Source organism: Staurois parvus, unplaced genomic scaffold (assembly GCF_062004578.1).
Source record: "Staurois parvus isolate SC_StPar_1 unplaced genomic scaffold, SC_StPar_1.0 ptg000054l, whole genome shotgun sequence".
NCBI classification, from domain to species: Eukaryota; Metazoa; Chordata; class Amphibia; order Anura; family Ranidae; genus Staurois; species Staurois parvus.
This window is the reverse complement of record NW_028317850.1, coordinates 4,025,240-4,047,042: the sequence shown is the minus strand read 5'-3', so window position 1 is coordinate 4,047,042 and position 21,803 is coordinate 4,025,240. Positions and strand designations below refer to the sequence as shown.

Below are 21,803 nucleotides of genomic sequence, written 5' to 3'. Positions count from 1 at the left end.
ATAAATGTACACTGAACTGAGCATGCACGGCTCAGTGTTCATTACCACTGACAGGCAAGGAGAAGCATGTATGCCAGAATAGACCAATAGAGTCTCTTCTGTCATAAAACCCTGTCACTGTCTTTTTTTTTTACTTCAGTTCTACTTTATTAAAACAGAAAGACAGAGAAGACATTCATTCTCATAAGACACTAGTGAAAAAACTGGAGCATGATCAGGATGGATGGGGGGGGCAGATAGATATGGCTGACTAATGGTGGCCATGCAAGTATCACATTTTTTTTAATCCAAACAATGTGCAATTTGATCAAAATAATCGAAAAAGCAAACAACTAAATAGCCATAACTTTCCTTCTGATTGACATAAACTCAATTTAGATTGGGTCTGATCAAACCGAGTAGATCAGCCAGGGTGATGATACTTTGTTCATAAATTTGGCTGATCAGATTAAAAGATTATATGGTGAAAAGAGAGATGCCATGGATAATTTACAATCCTAAATTATGATCATATATTTACTACCAATTAAAATCCACATCCCCATTTGTGGCATATCGATAATAATGGGTCGACAATTCCTAATAGCAGGGACTGGAAAAAAAAATTCATTATTTAATGCTATGGGTATGTCCACCACAACAGCTTTGTTTGCTAGTGTCCAATTTTTGTAGGCGACAGTATAACCCTCAGAATGAACCCTGTGTCCCCTATTGAGCAATAAATGTATTGGAAGAATCAGAACACCACTCTCTTTGTTCAGTCCAGTATGAGTTCTCTTATTCAGTCTGATGTAAGGATAAAAATCCAACATGTTTCTGGGGCTCGTTAATGATTAAGAATTATATATATTTTATGTGTTTCAAAAATATTTAGAATTTTTGTTAAGCTTGTAACTGACAAAAATGGATCAAGATGCTAAAAAAAGGATGTTTCTGTGTGCCAATGTATTGTGTTGTCCTATATTGAATCTGTATCTGAATAAAACCAAAGCTCATTAAAAGTAACAATCAACAAGTGTTCCACAACTACTCACAAGTTTTGGTAAACTTCTTCAATGAAAAAAAAACAAACTGTTAATGGAGTTACCATTTAACCACTAAGAACTCCTACATCTTAAATCCATGTGATTAAAAACAAACCTCATTTTTTGAGCCACACCATTCAGCAACAAGCCGTTTTATCAGAAACAACAAACGCACAAAAAGCCGTATTGTAAAAGAGGCGATTATAGAGTTGAAATCTATTACAGCAGTTGGAGAAGATGAAGGCGGGGGCACAGAAAGAGAATTCGCTCTATAAATGTGTTGTGCCTTAATGAGCTTAGGAAAAATTTCAGCAATTCATATTGAAATATGCAGAGGGTTGCATTACTGCTGTTGCCTTTGTTGCTCCTTAATTCCTATACATAGGAACTGGTAAGCGGAATAAGGTTGTTGAAGGCTGTTGTGGTTCAAGACCATTTCACACCAAAATGCATGTCAACTTAATCAAAACTCCCCCACCACCCATTGCCATTAAATTTATAAACAAAACCCTGGACCAAATTCCACTATTGAGCTTTCCCACATATCTGAATCGACTAAAAAGCATTTTAATTAGACAAGATTACTGGCATCTCACAACAGAGCCGTTGATGGTTTGTTAATTAGGAATGTTGTGGCACGATTTTTGACCTGCTAAACAAGATCCTTAGGCTCAAATTAAAAGGCCTTGTTCTTCGAGTGAATGAGCCACTGGGCCTCATGCGGAGGCCTGATAAAATGGCCATAATAGGGGGTGAGACCAGCCTACAAACAGAATCACTACACCCTTTGTAGAGCTTCCAAATTGCTAACAAGGAATTAATACACTCGTGTACTCTCATCAGACCTTTTCGCTTGCCTAGCACATTAACCCGCTCATTTAAATGTAAGATCTGTCCCTTTTTAAAGAACACCTGTTGGCTTTCTTTGAACAGCATATATTTTTGGAGTGGAAATTAGCTGTTATATATATATATATAGTTATTAAAATATAGTAATATATAAAAATAACTGAAAATTAATTCAAATATAATTTTATATGTTTTATTGAAGTACATGTAGGGTAAAACCTTTTTAAAACTTTAGTCCAATTTTGTTTGTAGCTTGTTTTTAAATTCTATTGTAAGGGATGTTGGTACTGACATAAATATATTTTAAAAGTAGAATTTATTATGTTTTATTGTCATCTTTTCCTTTAAATAATAATGTTCTAACTGTTGAAAAGTTTTTCAAAGCTTAAAATAAAATAGTGGTTTGATCAAACAAAAAAAGGTAAAACACATTGCTTCATTTGATGTGGTAACAGAATTTGTAGATGCTCATTAGGCATTCTTGATTGAAAACTAGGGTAGCTCCGGGAAGGGAAATCCTATAAAAGGGACAAAGGCTCTTGCAGCTGTCAGAAATCTATAGGCTTTTTTTCTAAACACACATTGCAATTGACTTAATCTCACCTTCCGCCTTCATGTAATGCACAGAATAAGCAATCACTTTTTCTGAGTTGTACAGCGGCCTTTCCCACGACAATATAATGGCTGAACTGGACACTGTCTCAGCTCGAAGGTGACGAGGAGCACTTGGTCTGTCTTCAGACATCACCACTACAAGTCTTGCCCGGGAAAGGATGGAGCCATGACTATTCTCTGCCATGCACTGATATACTGCATCATCTTCAGGGATAATCTGATTGATTACCAATTTACTTAGGTGAAAAAAAAGAGAGACAGAATATTTGTAAATTGAAACATGAATGCACTGTTGTATTCTTCATGAAATGACTATACTGCAACTGACATGTACAGCAATCACAATCAAATCATTGACTTCCTACCTATTGTACATTTTGATTCTTCCATTAGAATGTATCTTTCTTCCATTCTTGAGCCATGAGATTTTTGGAATTGGAATTCCTTCAGTTTGACATACAAAACGAGCTGTTCCTGCACGTGGTCTTGTCAAACTCTCTGGCCGTTCAACAAAGGATGGAGGTGCTTCAGGGAATAAAACATTACAGGGTGAAGATGTAAAACATATACTTTATGAATAATTCATCAATTTATATTGTACAATGTACTGTATATTGCTGAAAATAGTAGCATAATTATATGACAACTGGTAGGAAACATCCAGAGAGTGCAGACCAAAGTGAGAGTAGGGGACTTGTAAAGTTTTTAGAAAAACATCATTAGGCGTACTAAACATCCAAAATCATCATAATCCTCTTGCATAGTTAACTCTATAGTTAGTGAAAACAACAGATGTAATGTACTTATCTGGAGGACATGTAATTACTTTCCTCCAAATTGTCCCCAATTTAAAGAGAATGTGCCCTGGCCTAAATCTTTTCTGCACTAACAGCACAGTAAAATGCATATCTGGCCTGCAAGTTTCTGTGTTGGTCTTCAAATCATCCCCTGTGTTTCTTTGGGGTCAATTTTGGATGTAAAGAACAGGATAAACAATGTAGCCTCAACTGGTTGGAATGACCCCTTTAAACTTTTAAATGTCACAGTCTTTTCTGCCTACTGAAGTTCTGGCATTTAAAAATTGAATGGCAGAGAACGAGCTTAGCACCACAAGGACCCGGAGCTTAAGCTAAACCTGGACAGACTTTGAGACCCTATATATTAACCTGGTCCTAGGATCAAAAAGGCTCAACTGGGACACAGAGATTGATGACTGTTGCTAGCCAGTCCCACAAGATGTCTGCAAATTTTAGCACTGTTGCTACCTCAGAAATGTTTTAGGCAGGGTCTGGTTGGCTTAAAGCTCTATCATAAAAGATGTATATATAAACGAGGGGTCTTCAAAAAGTTTATATATAATTACACAGGGCTTGAAATTTCCATTTGCCTGCTCACCAATGGCGAGTGGAAATTATGGTGGGGGCAAGTGTTTCCCCCAGGACCATCTTGCTGAGCAGGCTCGGAGCTCAGGCTGGATCTGTCATTGGCACTGGGAGCCGTCAGACTGCTCAATAGCTGAGCGCAGTGAAAGCAAAGCAAGGAGTGTGCTGTGCTCTCTGCCTCCCCCTAGAGTGCTGTACCCGGATCTGTGAATGAACAACAAAGTACTGCAACTTTTTATGGGTGTGTGTGTCTGTGTGTGTGCATGTGTGTATGTATGTACATGTGTCTGTGTGTACATGTGTCTGTGTACCTATGTACATGTGTCTGTGTGTATATACATGTGTCTGTGCTTGTGTATTTCTGTGTATGTACATGTATCTGTGTGTATACATGTGTCTGTATGTGTGTGTGTGTACATGTGTCTCTGTGCGTGTATGTACATGTTTCTGTGTGTGTATGTATGTACTGTATGTGTGTGTTTGTGTGTGTATGTATGTACACGTCTGTGTGTGTGTACAGGTGTCTCTGTTTGTGTGTTTGTTGGTGGCGAGTAACTCTAAGGCCTGGCTAGTAGCTCAGGACTTGAAATTTTAATATATATATATATATATATATATATATTTTTTTTTTGTAAGTAGAGCAAGCTACAAGTGTATTTAAGGCATTTGTCCACTTTAACTACTGTGAGTTGCTTTTCTTGATCTAATTCTACATCCACTTCAAACATTTCCACATATGCTTTTACATTGATAGCTTTTAAATTGTGGTTTAACTTGGTCTATTAAGCTGCATAAACTTATTTCTCTTACCATTTATGGTTAAAGTGTTACTAAACTCAGGACTCTACATTAATTCTATCTAGTCTCCCACAGTACACACTACATGGAAATGCAATTATTTTAGCAAATATAAGCTGCTAAACGCCTTTTCTCATTAGCAGTTAGAGCAGTCTTGTGACTTCTATCCGTGTCCAGCAGAGCACTGGTTACAGTTTGTAGGAGAAGTTTTCTTTCTGCTCTAGGAGGATGCAAAACCCATTATCTCTGTCTGGACAGTGCTGATTGGCCCTGTGCTGATCACATGCACTCTCTCAAAAAAAAAAAACTTCTCTAGTAACACACACTAAACTGAACATGTGCAGAGTGACTCCACACATGTCTTATCTGGAGATAAGAAGGAGACACTGGAAGAAGGGATGCTTTACTGCATATACAGACTAATTTTACTGTTGTGGGTTTAGTAACACTTTAGATCTGTTTTTAGCAATAGTAATATTAGTATGGACAGAAAATGAATAAATATTAAGACATATAATCTTCAAATTTTGATGTGTAATTTCTGGCCTTGCGGGTGGGAAATAAGGAAAAGTTAGAAGTAAATGGGGTTAGTCAGTTCTAGGATGACCCATGTGCATTTACAGTGGATATAAAAAGTCTACATACCCCTGTTAAAATGTCAGGTTTGTGTAAAGTAAAAAAAATGAGACAAAGATAACTCATTTCAGATCTTTAACATGACCCATAAACTGTAGAACTCAATTGAAAAACAAACTGAAATCTTTTTTTTTTTGGGGGGGGGGGGGGGTTAAACATATGAAACTAAAATAATGTGGTTGCATAAGTGTGCACACCCTCTTATAACTGGGGATGTAGCTGTGTTCAAAATTAAGCAATCACTTTCAAAATCATGTTAAATAGGAGTCAGTACACGCCTGCTATCATTTAGTGTCTCTGATTAACCCCAAATAAAGTTCAGCTGTTCTAGTAGGTTTTTCCTGACAATTTCTTAGTTTCATCCTACAGCAAAAGCCATGGTCTGCAGAAAGCTCCCAAAGCATCAGAGGGATCTCATTGACAAAAGGTATCAGCCAGGAGAAGGGTACAAAAGAATTTCCAAGGCATTAGATATACCATGGAACACAGTAAAGACAGTCGTCATCAAATGGAGAAAATATGGCGCAACAGTGACATTACCAATAACTGGACGTCCCTCCAAAATTGATGATCTGAGGCCTACAGCAACATTAAAGGATCTGCAGGAATATCTGGCAAGTACTGGCTGTGTGGTATATGTGACAACAATCTCCCGTATTCTTTATATGTCTGGGCTATGGGGTAGAGTGGCAAGACAGAGGCCTTTTCTTATGAAGAAAAACATCCAAACCCGGCTAAATTTTGCAAAAACACATCTGAAGTCTTCCAAAAGCATGAGGGAAAATGTGGTCTGGTCTGATGAAACCAAGGTTGAACTTTTTGGCCATAATTCCAAAAGATATGTTTGGTGCAAAAACACTTCACATCACCAAAGGAACACCATACCCACAGTGAAGCATGGTGGTGGCAGCAACATGCTTTGGGGCTGTTTTTCTTCAGCTGGAACTGGGGCCTTAGTCAAGGTAGAGGGAGTTATGAACAGTTCCAAATACCAGTCAATATTGGCACAAAACCTTCAGGCTTCTGCTAGAAAGCTGAACATGAAGAGGAACTTCATCTTTCAGCATGACAATGATCCAAAGCATACATCCAAATCAATAAAGGAATAGCTTCACCAGAAGATTAAAGTTTTGGAATGGCCCAGCCAGAGCCCAGACCTGAATCCGATCAAAAATCTCTGGAGTGATCTGAAGAGAGCTGTGCACAGGAGATGCCCTCGCAATCTGACAGATTTGGAGTGTTTTTGCAAGGAAGAGTGGGCAAATATTGCCAAGTCAAGATGTGCCATGCTGATAGACTCATACCCAAAAAGACTGAGTGTTGTAATAAAATCAAAAGGTGCTTCAACAAAGTATTAGTTTAAGGGTGTGCACACTTATGCAACCATATTATTTTAATTTTTTTTATTTTTACTTCTCTCCACCTAAAACATTTCAGTTTGTTGTTCAACGGAGTTGTACAGTTTATAGATCACATTAAAGGTGGAAAAAGTTCTGAAATTATTTATTTTTGACTCATTTTTTTACATCACAAAAACCTGACATTTTAACAGGGGTTTGTAGACTTTCTATATCCACTGTAGCTGTTTGTGCTTATAACGATACCACATTCCAGATATTATAAGATCATATATAAAGGACTCCATGGAAAAAACAAGGTAGCAAACCAATAATCAATCTTACCTAGAACTGCAACACTAGCCATTGCCACTGTGAAGTTCCGAGTTCTCGGAATTGTTGCTCTACACACATATACCCCTGCATGTTGTACCTTCACATCGGCTATAACAAGGTTTCCATTCCCCAGCACTCTTGTGTTGAAGACATCAATGGGTTTTTGATCTAGGATAGAAACTGGTTTGAAATGTTCTGCCTTCTTAACAACTGGAAAGACTGTAGTACCTAGAATGACTATTATAAACATTGTACCATTCCATCATCAATAAGTAATCTACTGCTTTGGAAAAATAAGCTCTTACCCAGCCTGCTCCAGGACACTATAGGTTTTGGGTTTCCTGTAGCCATACACTCCAGTGTAACAGTTTGGTGCAGAGAGGCTGTTGTGTTCTGAGGAGGTGCTATGATTACCGGTGTCTTTAAAGGCTGCATTGGTGTGGCTAGTTCTGAAAAAGTGAGGTAATCATTTCAGGACAGAACTGTTAAATGAACTGCAAAATGTAAACCTCTTTACAAAGCTCTTAACATATTAATATATATACTATAAATAGAACATTTCTATGCATTAGTCATTTCTAAAACTATGGGCTCAACTAGATGATTTCACAATATGAGAATATCAAGCAGCAAATCCAGAATACAGACTATCAATGAGTCAATTAAGAAAAAGGATGTACAATCCAAAATAGGGAAACAAACCTGGTACTACAGTCAGAGTTGCTTCAGCACTCTTTCGTCGGTTTGATATAGAGGTAGCTACACATCTGTAATTTCCAACATCCTTCTTTGTTACACCATAGATCTGAAGAATTCCTTTCGATAACACAGTAATCCTTTAAATAAGCAAACATATAAAAATGAATGAAGTATGTATATTTAAGACAAATAGACCCATATAAATGACATATTACTTGATTTACTTTTTGTGGTTTCAGCCAAGCGCCCCACCATCAGATTTAGATCAGAGTAACACTAGAGTACTACAAAAATAACTTTTGCTTTATTCCAAATTGGTTGTTATTTAAAATTGTGCACTTACCTGTCCATGGCAAGAGGAAGAGCAGTGCGATTTACTTCCCACGTAATAAGAGCTGGAGGATTGGCAGTTATCTTACAGGCGAACCGAGCGACTCCTCCTTCTTGAACCTGTATTGAAACTGGTTGCTCTTCAAAGGCAGACATAGCTGAAATAGGAAAATACAACTCGGTTACTATGCACTTTCTGGAGCACAGAACACAAAATTAGCTCATAATACTTCATGATGGAACGCCCTCAACCTGTACACAACTGGCTAGTGAAGCCATTCTCATCCAGGGCTCTTTGGAACACTAGAGTTTCTCCAAAGGTTGCTAGGGGTTTCTTGAGCTGTGGCTGACTGACCTTCCATTTGATAGTGTCTGCATAGTTTTGGGGCCAGCACAATTGACAGAGCCAGCAGCATGTCACCAATTACTTTTTTTTAGCTATCTGTAATGGTGGCATTCCAACCACTGCTGTAAAGGGGAAACATTCCCACTGCCCACCAAGGTAAAGTGCATTTTTTTCTCCTGACCCCTGATGAATATGTTTCAGCAGAGGTTGCCCCATATCTAAATACTATTTTCAGAAGAAAAGCTGTGATTGGGGCTAGGGACAGCAGAGAAAAAAACCCTAAAAAATGGCATAGCAGGATAATTTTACTTGTGATTTTAAATATTCATGAGCCAACACTACAAAAAGCTTTCATTTATAGGAATCATATCATTAGTAATACCTCATCTGGAATATGCAGTTCAGTTTTGGGCACCAATTCACAAAAAGAACATTGGGGAACTGGAGAAAGTACAGAGAAGGGGAACCAAACTGATAAGAGGCATGGAGGAGCTCAGCTATGAGGAAAGATTAGAGGAACTGAATTTATTCTCTCTTGAGAAGAGGAGATTAAGGGGGGATATGATCAACATGTATAAATACATCAGTGGTTCATATAGTGAACTCGGTGTAGAGCTATTCACCCTGAGGTCATCACAGAGGACAAGGGGGCACTCTTTACGTCTGGAGGAAAAGAAATTTAATCTTTAAACATGGAAAGGTTTCTTCACAGTGAGAGCTGTGAAAATGTGGAATAGACTCCCTCAAGATTTCGTTCTCTCCAGCTCAGTGGATTACTTTAAAAAGTCCTGGATTCTTTCTTAGATACACAGAATATAACTGGATACTAACATTTATAGGTAAAGTTGATCCGTGGAATATCTGATTGCCTCTCGGGGGATCAGGAAATAATTTTTTTCCCTGCAGGAGCAAATTGGAGCATGCTTTGCTGGGTTTTTTTTGCCTTCCTCTGGATCAACTGTGGGTATAGGAATATAACTTTTTTTTTTTTTTTTAATGGTTGAACTGGATGGACTTTTGTCTTTTTTCAGCCAGACTAACTATGTTACTATGTAACTATATCATTAATGTTATTTATAGGCCACGACCCAAAGAATTCTACATTGCATAAATAAAACAAATGGACAATCCTAAGGATGACATAAATTAAATACAATATCTGGCCAATATGCAGATACAATATCTCAAAGATTGTTCTCTTTTCCTGGGCACTGAATTTTCAAGGTGTGCTTCCATTTGACATACAACAGAAACAGCCTTTAAGTGGAATCCATAATTTCTTGCCTTTTTTATGCAACCTCCAATCCTAAAAGTTATACCAACACACCCTTTTGGGTGTGAAAAATATAATAATGCCAAAATCAGATTAATGTAAGCACATTATTTTAAGATTCAAGTCTAAAGCTAATGCTTAAACAGTAAACTTAAGTCCAATGTAAATATACTGCAATGGCCTACAGTAACTATGAGAAATTAGTAATAACAATGCAGCAAGAGATTTCATACAAATCCATCCTTTCACTGATCCCATGTATTATGCATAGTCTCCTGTATGTTTAAAATGTGCCTGCAAGCAATTCATATGGTAATCACCATGTGTCTTTTATGCCTACTATTTGAACACAGCATATCAGATAATAACAGGCTGATAATTACTGCATCATGATTAGTACACAGTGATACAGTAAAAATGGGTAATATTGTGGCATTTCTTTTCAAAATTAGTGTCTTTCTTCTGTCTTTTTGTTTTGCTGTTGGTGGGCTTATTGTTCTTTGCCAAAATATAATTTCTATAGTAATCCAGTCTTTTGTGAAGCACAATCTGTTATTACACTTTCTGCATCCATGTAAATGTCAATTTAAACCCCAAACTATAAAAGCAATGCTATGATGGGTCAAGTAAACCATAAAACTGAACCTACATCAAAGCTGCATACAGGGTAATGTTGTTCATGAAAACAATCCCCCTCACAACACTGTAAATGTAATTGCCTTTTTATTAGGCGTTTAACCCTTATTTTTATTGTGTTGGTAGTTCTCGAGTTTACAACCTGGAGAAAACAACACTAGCTATTGTGTCAAATGTCCCACCCCAAGGCTTCTAAAACTAGGTTCATACCACCTGTGCTTCCTACATCCATTACAAAAACACACAGTACAGTCACAACCACAGGAGAAAATGTGCAAGAAAGCTTTCCTTGAAGAAACCAGTAACAATGTCTGGATTTGGTGTGTTCTGCTACATTACACCTAGTCAATGATATCTGGCCTCTCAAATAAAACTTGCTGAGAAGAATAAAAAGTGGAGCAGTAGCCTATAGCAGTCAGATTGTAATCTGAAAGCACAAAAACAATCTTATCTGCCTTCCAAGTTGTCTTCTGTAAACTAAAGTTGACCATACTGAACCAAATAGAAAGTATGTGAGACACTCAGGCTTAAAAAAGTACTAGTCCTCTGATCCCCATGATTAATCTCTGAGTGAAACGCAATGGGAACATGGCCAGGTTGGAGCCCGGGCTGAGTTGCCACATACCACATTACAGTAGGATTGTTCCGAGGTGCAGCTCAAGGGACACTCATCTCATCTTACAATAAAGTTGACCATAGATGGATCAAAATTTGGCTGGTTCAGCAGGGACTTACCAAATATAGATCCATCTATGGCTGTTCCTGTTCGAGAGGAGTTGATCTAATTATCGTCTCCTTTGCAAAAGGAATATTGGAAAACCTTTGTCCAATCAGCTCCAATAGCTGCAGCACTGATCGGTGTATTCCAGCAGAGGAGAACTTACACTGTCAGAATACAATAGCGCAGCGGGGAGCATTCCCCCACCCACCTTGACTGTGCGGATGGGGGAATCCATTTGTTTTTTGATCAAACCGCTGTTTGATATATGGTCAGTCTAATTCCCCTAAGATTTAAGTCGGCCACAGATATCACAATATGCTTTCCTGCAACCATCACTCCATTCCTACATCAGCACTGGCTGAATGTTTGCCGTCCCTGCTAGGAGAATGCAGTGATTATTGCTAGCAGCTATAGCCGCTGGCAATGATCGCATGATAACTCCATCAGGCTGGTTGTACCTAAGTCGTACACCAATCAAATCAGCAATCAGCCTGCCAATAGATGGTTGAGCAGGAACATTTGAACCATCTGTGGCCAGCTTTAACATGGTCTAGGGCACCCTTTCTCAACCAGGGTGCCCAGGCACTTTGGGGTGCCTTGAGGTTTCTTCAGGGGTGCCTTGGCAAAATGTCTAAAAATTGCCCAAAACTTGTATACAAGCCAGTTGGTGGATCAAGCCTGCCTCTAGTTACACAAAACCACAGGTTTCCATTGTGCATCATAACGACCCTTCTAGCTGCCTGCGTCCTGACAACCAGTGACATCATCAGATGATAAAAAGGATGTCAGCTGCCTGCACAACATCCAAGTTTGGCGCTCCCCCACCCCTCTCCATCAGTGCTGGGGTCACATTAGCTCAATGAGGGAGAAAAACTGAGGGAAAAGAGAAACACTGGAATAGTAGTCAGTACCAGTGTGCAAAAGTGTATTTGCTTTGGAAGAATAAATCACGTCTAATGTTGGGTATCCTACATGTGTGGTCGTTGCTGCATATATAAAACTATTAGAATAGGTTTTTCACATTGTAGAATGGGGTGCCCTGTTAAAATTATGGATAGTGTTGAGGCACCCCATTTTAGAATGGGGTGCCTCAAGACTGTCTATAATTTTAAAGGGTGCCTCGGGGCTGTCCATAATTATAAAGGGTGCCCTGACTGAAAAAAGGTTGAGAAACACTGGTCTAGGGCAGGGGCGGACTGACCATTTGGAAACTCGGGCACTGCCCGAGGGCCCGGGGTCAGTAGGGGGCCCCATGAGATGCCCCTGGTACCTTTTTCATAGGCTTTTTTGAGTTTGGGCAAGGACACAGGGGCCCCATGATCCCCTATTGCCTGGGGGCCCCATGAGTTGTCAGTCCAACCCTGGTCTAGGGTACCATCCACAGCTCCCTCCATAAATACAGAGACAGAAAGTGTGTGATTCACAGGACTGGTAGATGAAATTATAGAAAAAAAGCTTGGAAGAAAAAGAAATGTAATAAAGCCACCACATCTAAGTGCTGGTAAGCTGCATTACATTACATTTTGGTTTTTGAATTCAGATTCACTTGAAGCACTTCAGCATGCTCAACACTTTCAATAATAACGAGCACTGTAGATGTGTGCATTTGTTTGCATATAACTCCAGCTGCTTCTCTACTGATCAGATGCCTATTCACTGACTGGCATGCCATGTCAATTTCACAATGGCTAATGTCTGATTATGCATTTTCATCATAGTCTCAGTTTGACTTGTCTTGGTTTATGGTAAATTTAATTTAAAGCAGATGTACTGTAAATTACAAAACATGTCTTTGGATGCACATGCTGCTATTTACAAAACAGCATCTAGACTCTGCAAATCTGCCCGCACAGCCAATCAGTGCCTAGGCATCACACTGAGCCTAAGTAAAGATGCAACAGTATAAGAAGACCAGGAGTATTACAGAAGAGAGTATGAAGTGGCTCTGTGGCTTACGTATGTATTTGCAAATGTGTGCTAACTAAACCCCTGTTTTTAACACATACTGTTAGACAGGATCATTCGGTTGTTGGCAATCTGGCTTGCAAGTTGACCAGGAACTTTTTTTTCTTCTTTTTCTTTTGACATGCGTTGCCTATTCATGTGTCCTTGCTGAAAAAGTCAGTTATAGACTGGGGCAGTGGCCATTTTTTGCACTGTTGAATTGTTGGTGAGGGGGTGCACTAGGACACCCTGGCTGCCATTGTGCTACATGCTGGCTGTCCAGTGCGCTTCTGTGCCTTTAAAGAGGGGTGGGCTCCATCAGGTCCTCCTGCCCTTGGTCTATCCATTAAATACATGTGCCTCTACTATGGGGGCTCTCAAAATTTGTAGAGTTAGGACCGCAGAATATTGGGGTGCCGTGATGAGGCTCTGTGGCTTACGTATGTATTTGCAAATGTGTGCTAACTAAACCCCTGTTTTTAACGCATACTATTAGACAAGTTAATTTGGTTGTTGGCAAGCTGGCTGACAAGTTGACCTGGAACTTTCTTTTCTCCTTTTTCTTTGGATAAGAATATTGCAGAGTCCATCAGCTTGTCTATAAGATTTGGTTCCCACTACTGCAATATGATTCTGATGCAACTTTCAGTGTGCTCGAATAGTGTAACCTTGATGCGACTTCGGCTGTGCCTAATATATTCTATGAAGTGAAATTGCACAGGAAATTGCATCAAAGTAGCATTGGAACCTTTTTCAAAATCCCACCCAACAGAGTCGCATTAATGTGAATGGGCACCATTGAAAATACAGTGATTTCCCATGTCATGCAACTCTGTGTGGCTCAAATCACACCAGTGTGAACCACCACTAAATGTCAGCAGCATAGAAAGGCTACTAGCGTAGAGCATTTATTTTACTTTAGGTCCATTTTCAGAGGGACGCATGTACAATCTCAACAAGAACAATCATAATATAATGGCAAATCTTCGGAGACAAGTTGAAGGTTTTGTTCAGATTTGTATTCATCCCAGCTAATTGGGAATAACGGCTTCAAGTTCCAATGGCAAAAAAGTTGTCTACCATTCACAGAATAGTGCATATGCATGTCAAAAGTCATCCAAACTATCCAACCATTCCATATATGATCATGTTTACTCTGAACAAAGCAAGTATCCAGCATTACTATGAAATGTTAAGTCTGCTTGTTACAGAAATGTTATATTTCTGTCTATGCTGATATTATTAAATTACTACTATCCTCAGTAAATCAGTGCTGAAAAAGCATTAGCATTGATCAGCACTGCCAAATTCATCTCTTTTTTACCCCAAGTACTGAAAAGCATATAAACCATTACAATTAAAATCATTAAAATTCGAACTAGGAAAATTAAATCATTTTCAACAAAAGAAAAAGACAAAAGATAAAAAAATGTATTCATTTAGAAAAAAAAAACTTGTATATTTATGACCTCTACTACAGCCTGGTTTATATTTGAACCTTTTATTTCTTTTTTTTCTCTAAATATGAACCTGAATACAACATGTTAGATCTCGCATTTTTACCAGCAAGAAATGGAGAAGTATTTTTCTGCCGAAAGCCGCATTCGGGATCATGTGAAATACAAGAGTAGAGTTGGACATTCTGGAAAGCTCACAGTCTAAGGACTAATGGCAATTATCTTAATACCTATCAGTAAATTCCAGCTTCCATTTATGGGATGTAGATGTATGGTATATTTCATCTGCAGGATACCCCTCCTTCCATAAACATGCTAATCCACTTTGTGGTTTACAAATCAAAGAAGCTTAAACACAGTTGTTACTTCCCAAAGCTGTCACACTTTATTACTACTCTGTGCAATTAGAAGTTGTTGTGTTTCCTCATCCTACACATTGCAAGGCCTTGGGGAAAGAATCTGAAAAGAAAGAGTATCAGATTTCACATTTAGCCTTGTGAGTCCCATAATGGATACTCACCTACTCACTACAGTAAATAAATGAATCCAAATCTTTTAGATTGTTTTGCAGTACTATACAGAGTGAAAATACCTATTAACACTGGAAAAAAGTCTTTTGGGTGAGCCATTTTTCTCCAGATTGGACAGTAGTCTATGGAGAACCTTCAGACAGTCCTGTTTGGATGTTCTGAGCTGGATTAAAGGATAACTAAACCCAAGAACAAAAAAAAAATAATATATTGTGGCTTACCAGCTAACGTTTTCCAGGCTAAGAAGATTTTCAGCAAGTACAGAAATACATTTTGATTTTGACAGGAATGCGGTATTCTTGTCACTTCCTATGAGTTGAACTTTTGTAAACTATCCTTCAACCTCCATATAATACCAGGTGGAAAAAAAAAATGGGAAAAAAGGAAATCCAACACATGAACCTCATATAAGGACTGGTAAACTGCAATATAATACAATTTTGTTTTTAGATGCATTGAAAGTTACAAAAACCTGTCCAATCACAACTGCTTCCGTTAAATAAACCATCACGATGACTGCCTGCTTGAGGGGTGCTGTTCCTTCGCTGGTCTACTGCCTAAAAAGAAACAATTATGGGGCCAGAATGCTCCTACTTAGGGTAGAAGCTCTGTCTGCAGATATCAAGAGATGATTGGATCCTGTGTGCACCAACTAATTTTTATGATGTCTATGTCCAGCCTAAAAAGTATACTTCCAAGCAAATTACAGCAACTCCCATGTATTATGTTAAATAGGAAACTGGATGAAAGAACATATAGATGTAGAGAATGTAATCTTAGGGCCCATTGCAGTGCCCTAGCATATGTGTGTCAGAGCATGTTATTACTCGTGTTAATGTGCATTGCGTTAAGGCAGCCCATTTATTTGAATGGGTTGCCTAATGCACCAAAAACGTTGTAGATACCATTTTTGGCAGTGCTCTCAACACGTCAGTGCATTGGGCTTGTAGAGCTGCACTGCAATGCAAGTCCAAAATGAAATGAAGAGTTTCTTGCCAACCAACCCCCTGATCCACATTTGCAGCTCTGCCCTGTGACTCTGGCGCTTCTGGTAAGAGTCTGCATGTAAACTGCTTCCATTATGCAGTGTCTGGGCCTGAATGTCCATTTGCCAGGCTCAAACGCTATGCTGGAAGAGTTGACTTCAACCCATTGGAAGTTCCAACACCATCTAACATGGAGCTTGCTAAAGGTATTTGTTGTTGCTGCAATGGAGGTGAGGAGCACTGAAAAGATGAGTAAAAGTGTCCTGAATGAGCAACATAGCAGTCTCTTTAAGGTTTTAAAACAATGTTTGTGCGTATAGCCAGGGCTGCTGTTAGGAACCACGGAGCCCCATACAGCCAACCTGAGAGGGTCCCCCCCAAAAAACAGTTTACTATGCTTCAGTTATGAATGAACACCGTGAGTGATCGATACTGATCACTCATTGTGTTCATTCAAAAAATAAAGGAGCTGGTAATTGTGAAATATTTACTGGACATTTCCCCCACTCTCCATCATGAAAGGTGCTATTGTGTGCTTCCAGCTTCCAGTGGGGAGGAGAGAAACCAGCAGCACTGCAGAGGTGGAAGCACACAGGGGAGCATTGGCAATTACTGGAACCAATCCCCTTTACGGTTCTCTCTGCAACAGCTGAAAGTCAGCGGGAGGGAGAAGAGAAGCCAGCTTTCAGCTGCTGCAGAGAGAACCATAAAGGGGATTGGCTCCAGTAATTGCAATTGCAGCAGCTGAAAGTCAGCGGAAGGGAGAAGAGAAGAAGCCAGCTTTCAGCTGCTGCAAAGAGAACCAAACAGGGGATCAGTTCCAGTAATTGCCCTCCACCATGTTGATCATCCTCCCTGCCCACATCCGATTCACCCAGCTGTCTGGGCCCCCCTGCTGGCCTGGGCCCTGTACAGGAGGACTGGTGGTACCCCCTTATCTACGGCCCTGCGTATAGCTCATAATTCTATATGTAGATGGGTTTGCTCGGTAGATATGCAGATTCTCCTTCCTCTTTAGTAGTACAGCACAGTGACTGTGCTTCATGGCCTCCAAGTCAATATGTCGGTCCAACCTGACTGAAAGCAACAGAATATTTTATGGTTAACTAAGCTCTTCATAGCAGTCATTAACCAGGCATGGTTAATGCCAAAACCGCTTTGCTTTCAGAAGCTATAGAAAGGTGTTTGCTTAAACTAGAGAGCTAATCCTTTTAGCTAGGTAGCAAGGATTATTTACATTAGAGAAGGACTGACTTTTTCTTTCCTTTTTTCTACACAAAAACTACCAGTAGATGTATACATTTTTCAGTACAACGCTATAGAAAGTCTTCTTCGTACAATATCTCAGAAGTCCCTTTGGTGTAGAAAGCACAGTATGTCCATGCAGCAGACATCAGGATGCTCTCAGGCATTCAAGTATTGAAGACTGATCATCCACTGTAACACATTTATTTCAGCACAGCAGCAATTCATCACACTTCAGTTTCATTCTCTTGCCATCCAAACTGAAGACTGGAGGGGAAGTCATCAATGCATCTCATGTGGGAGCTACTGAACTCAGCTACTACATCTGACAGGCTGTTTACAGCAACTCTTCATTTCAGAGCAACCATTAAATTGAAGTCTACTAATTTACAGCTGACACACACAAAGGAACTGGGTCATACTGCTGCCTTCACATTCCTTATACAGTATTCTAAATATTATAGCATGTTTTAATACAAAATGCACTTGCAATATATTCCTGGACTCTGCCTTGTCCTTTCAGCCCCAAATCCAAATCACTGTCTAAATCTTGCAGACATTTTCTAACATACATTCCTTCTAAAATACATCCCTTCTTAACCAGGGAAACCACCAAGCTACTCATTTACTTCTTTGTTTCTGCTGTCTTTTCTAGTGCAACGTCGTCCTCAAGAGGACTACCTCTACCCAGGCTATCCCTCTTTCAGTCAATCATTAATGCTGCTGCCAGACTCATCCACCTTACAAACCACTCAGAGTCCGCTACCCCCTCTCTGCCAATCCCTCCACTGGCTTTTAATTGCCCAAGGAATAAAATTTAAATTACTATCAACAAACCAATTTACAACTCTGCCCCAAGCTACATCACCAATCTTGCCACAATACATCATCCATACCATCTGCTTCTCCCAACACCTTCTGCTTTTTAGCTTCCTTGTCTTCTCCTCCTCCTATGCTTGCATCCAGAACTTCTCCAGAGCCTCTCCCATCCTCTTCAACTCTTTCCATCTTTAGGAGATCCCTGAAAGCTATCCCCCACCTAAAAACTGAACTTTTACTTTCTTCATCAGCTCATCCCTCTCACAGTTATTACCTTTTGTACCACTTGCCCCTCCCTTCTAGATTGCAAGCTCTCACAAGCAAGGCCCTCCTAACCCTCTTGTATTGAACTGTATTGAAACTGTACTGTTTCCCTTTATATTGTAAAGCACTGTGCGAACTGTTGGCAATATACTGTATAAATTCTATAAAATAAAAACAATAATAAATACATGCAACGTGAGACTGTGATGATAATCAACCATAATCTAACACAAATACTCCAACTAAAACCACCTATGTAGAACCTATTAAATAAATAAGGTAATGAATATATTTAGCAAGAACATATTTTAAATTATTATTGCAGTGTTTAATTGAAATGCAACTTTCTGATATGCTTATATGCTTGCACTTCCTTATTTTTGTTATTGTACTACATGTAAAGATTTGTAGATTAACCATTGAGCAGCCTTTCTCCACCAGGCTTGCTCCAGAGGTTGCTAGGGGTTCCTTGAGCAATTTTTAAATTACTGACACTGACACCAAGGATCATTTTAGATATCTTAAAAGGGGGGATTTTCCACTGGTTACAAATGTAAGGAACATTCTTCCCAATGACCATCACACAAAGCACCATTAACTGTAGATACAGTAATTATAAGCAGATGTTCCTTAAGAACGGAACATTATTTCAAGGGTTCCTCCATGTCTAAAAGCCTGAAAAGGCTGCACTGAAGGTAGGGTAGAATAGCTATTACAATGACTCTGTTTAAGAGCTGTTGAGATACAAGTTTTCTAAAACATTCACACATATTGAGATTAGTTTATGTCTAGATTGGCCTTTCTCAATCTTTTACCTCAGAGGAATCCCTAAATTAATTCACAAGTCTTGAGGAACCCTTAATAAAACACAGTTCATTGAAGATCGATGGAACAATGCTCCTTACAGTGGTGGTAATAAGAAGAATGCATATATTACAGAAGTAGTCAGGATGCCAACCTCACAGACAGCTTAAAAGATGATTGGTTTTGCTCTGCTGGCTTTGTCGGGTAGTGTTGGCCTAGGAATTATGCAAACACCATCAAATGGAAGGTCAACCGACCATGGCCCAAGGAACCCCCAGTCGAGAATGGCTGCTCTAGATGAACATTATTACATATATATTTGTAAACACTGCTAAGACTATAGCAGCCAGGGTTTCATGGAACCCTGAGGTTCCTCCAGAGGTTCTTTGAGCAATTTTTGCCTCTCAGATAAGTTCCCACTGACACCACTGATCTTCTTAGCATCTGTAAGAGGGCAATTCTTCCAGTGACAAAAAATGTAGGCAGCGTTCTTCCCACTGACTATCACACTAATGTACCATACTTATATAGTATCATCAGATATAGTAAATTTTAGCAGGTGTTCCACAAGATGGGAAAGTTTTATTTTAAAGGTTCCTTTTTGTTGAAAAAGTTGAGAAAGGCTGGAATATACTCTCCCTTTAAATATTTTTAATGTATTCCAGATTTTATTCCTAGATAACATCTATATTCAGGGTCAGTCTGAAATCCTTTAGGAAAATGTCCATCTGCTATGCTTTTTCCTAATCAAGCATCTAAATTTTAATAACAGCAATAAAGCTGTTTTTGGAAGTTTTCTATCCTGCTGCAGAAAACATTAAAACTAATTTAACTACTATATATATATATATATATATATATATATATACACACACACACACACACACACAGAGAAAAATTTGTGTGTAAATTCCTTAACTGCATTTTGAGTTTTCATACTGTTTTTTTATTGGTATTTTTATTGTAGCTTCTCTCTAACTGCAAAGCTGTAAGAAACATTATTAATTATTACTGCATAATGATCACAGTGCCATAAACCTTTTGTAAGTCTAGTGAGTATTATGCCTTTTTTTAAAATCGGGTCCTTAAAATACAGACAGAGATTAATTCTGTTTCTCACATTAAACACCATAATTGTGCCTGCTGGTTTATTTCAGTAATTACCTATGCTGATCTCCTGCTGATGTTGTTAATACACTGGGTTTCTTTTAGAGAAAGCAATACAGAACACCAACTGAGTGGAAAGTCTGTTCTATTGGTCATTACACAGTAATGTCTAACTTAACCATTCCGATTAAACACACACTCCCAAGGCCATGTATAACTTTGAAGCAAACACATTACTGTGAGAAAGACGCTTGTGGGGAAGAAGCAGCAAGCAAATGAATCAAAATGAATTAAAATTACATGATATCTCTGAAATGATATTAATGAATGATAAATATTGCATGTAAGACTATTACTTGAACCTAAGACCTCATAACATTAGGTGTTTAGACTATAGTCATTCAAACCCTCCACTGTGTGTGTGATACTCTCACGATTTCCACTGATTCCGCCTCCACTACTTAGTAATGGGATTTCTCCATCCAGGTAAGTGTTTCCACCGAAAACAGGTTGTACAACAAGAAAACCTTGTATAATGTAAATAACCAGAGTTTACTAAAATCACAAAGTACAAAGTTTGTAAAAACATACAACATTAGGAGAGAAAACAAAGAAACACTACTTCTTCTGTTACAGTTCCCATGTCTGACGTCACAATCCCTATGCTCTACCCAATTCATTTTTCCCGACATTTTACAGTACATTATTTATTATTATTATGCAGGATTTATATAGCGCCAACAGTTTGCACAGTGCTTTACAAAATGAAGATAGACATTACAGTTACAATACAAATTGGTACAAGTGGAAACAGAGGGCCCTGCTCATTAGAGCTTACAATCTAGGAGGAAGGGTTGAGTGATACAAAAGGTAATAGCTGTGGGGGGTTAGCTGATGGAGGAAATAAATTGCGGTTTACTAGGTAGAAGCAGGATAGGCTTCTTTAAAGAGAAAGGTTTTAAGGGATCGTCTAAAGGTGGATAGATTAGGAGACAGCTGGACAGATTGGGGTAGGGAGTTCCATAGGACGGGAGAGGCTCGGAAGAAGTCCTGGAGGTGACATGGGAACTAGAGAGCAGAAGGTCTTGAGAGGATCGAAGAGAGAAGATTGGTTGATATTTTTAGACCAGGATGGTGATGTAGCTGGGGGCAGGGTTGCAGATGGCTTTGTAAGTTGTTGTTAGTATTTTGAATTAAATTTGTTGGGCGAGTAAAAGCCAGTGGAGGGATTGGCAGAGAATATTGCACATTCACATCACATTCACATCATTAACATAAAAAACCGGTGTATACAGGCCTTAACACACATGGTAGTGTAAATGGGCCCACAGATCATGTTTTTATATAAAGAATGTGCAAACAGTTAAGGATTGTATTTATTTTTTCTAATTTTCTTTTTAAAAAGTACACGTTTTGTCCCAGTAAACAAGTATAACTGTATACTACAAATATTAGCTTTTTGCCTGGTATATTAGTTTTCTACAAAACAAGCATCTGGTTTATAAAGTTTTAACATGCAAAGCAGTTTGGTTTAGAAATGTTTTGCATTCTACGACACTGGAAATTATTAGCTGATGGTTTTCCGTGGTGGATATTTTTTTCTCCACATTTTCCTCTTTGCCCTTTGACCTTTTAATTACTACCATGTGTACAAGGGTGTTAGG

The 21,803-nt window shown here is 38.8% G+C and overlaps 1 protein-coding gene across 1 annotated transcript in view; it reads right to left on the bottom strand.

The window, feature by feature from the left end:
• PRTG (protogenin) overlaps nt 1–21,803 on the bottom strand; it is a 176,494-nt gene that overhangs the window by 89,036 nt on the left and 65,655 nt on the right. Inside the window, exons 2-7 of the mRNA XM_089668083.1 lie at nt 8,021–8,165; nt 7,681–7,814; nt 7,284–7,421; nt 6,988–7,146; nt 2,855–3,014; nt 2,478–2,725 (exon numbers count right to left, since the gene is read on the bottom strand). Of these exons, the coding sequence (XP_089524209.1) occupies nt 2,478–2,725; nt 2,855–3,014; nt 6,988–7,146; nt 7,284–7,421; nt 7,681–7,814; nt 8,021–8,165 (984 nt within the window). The remainder of the gene's footprint in view (nt 1–2,477; nt 2,726–2,854; nt 3,015–6,987; nt 7,147–7,283; nt 7,422–7,680; nt 7,815–8,020; nt 8,166–21,803) is intronic.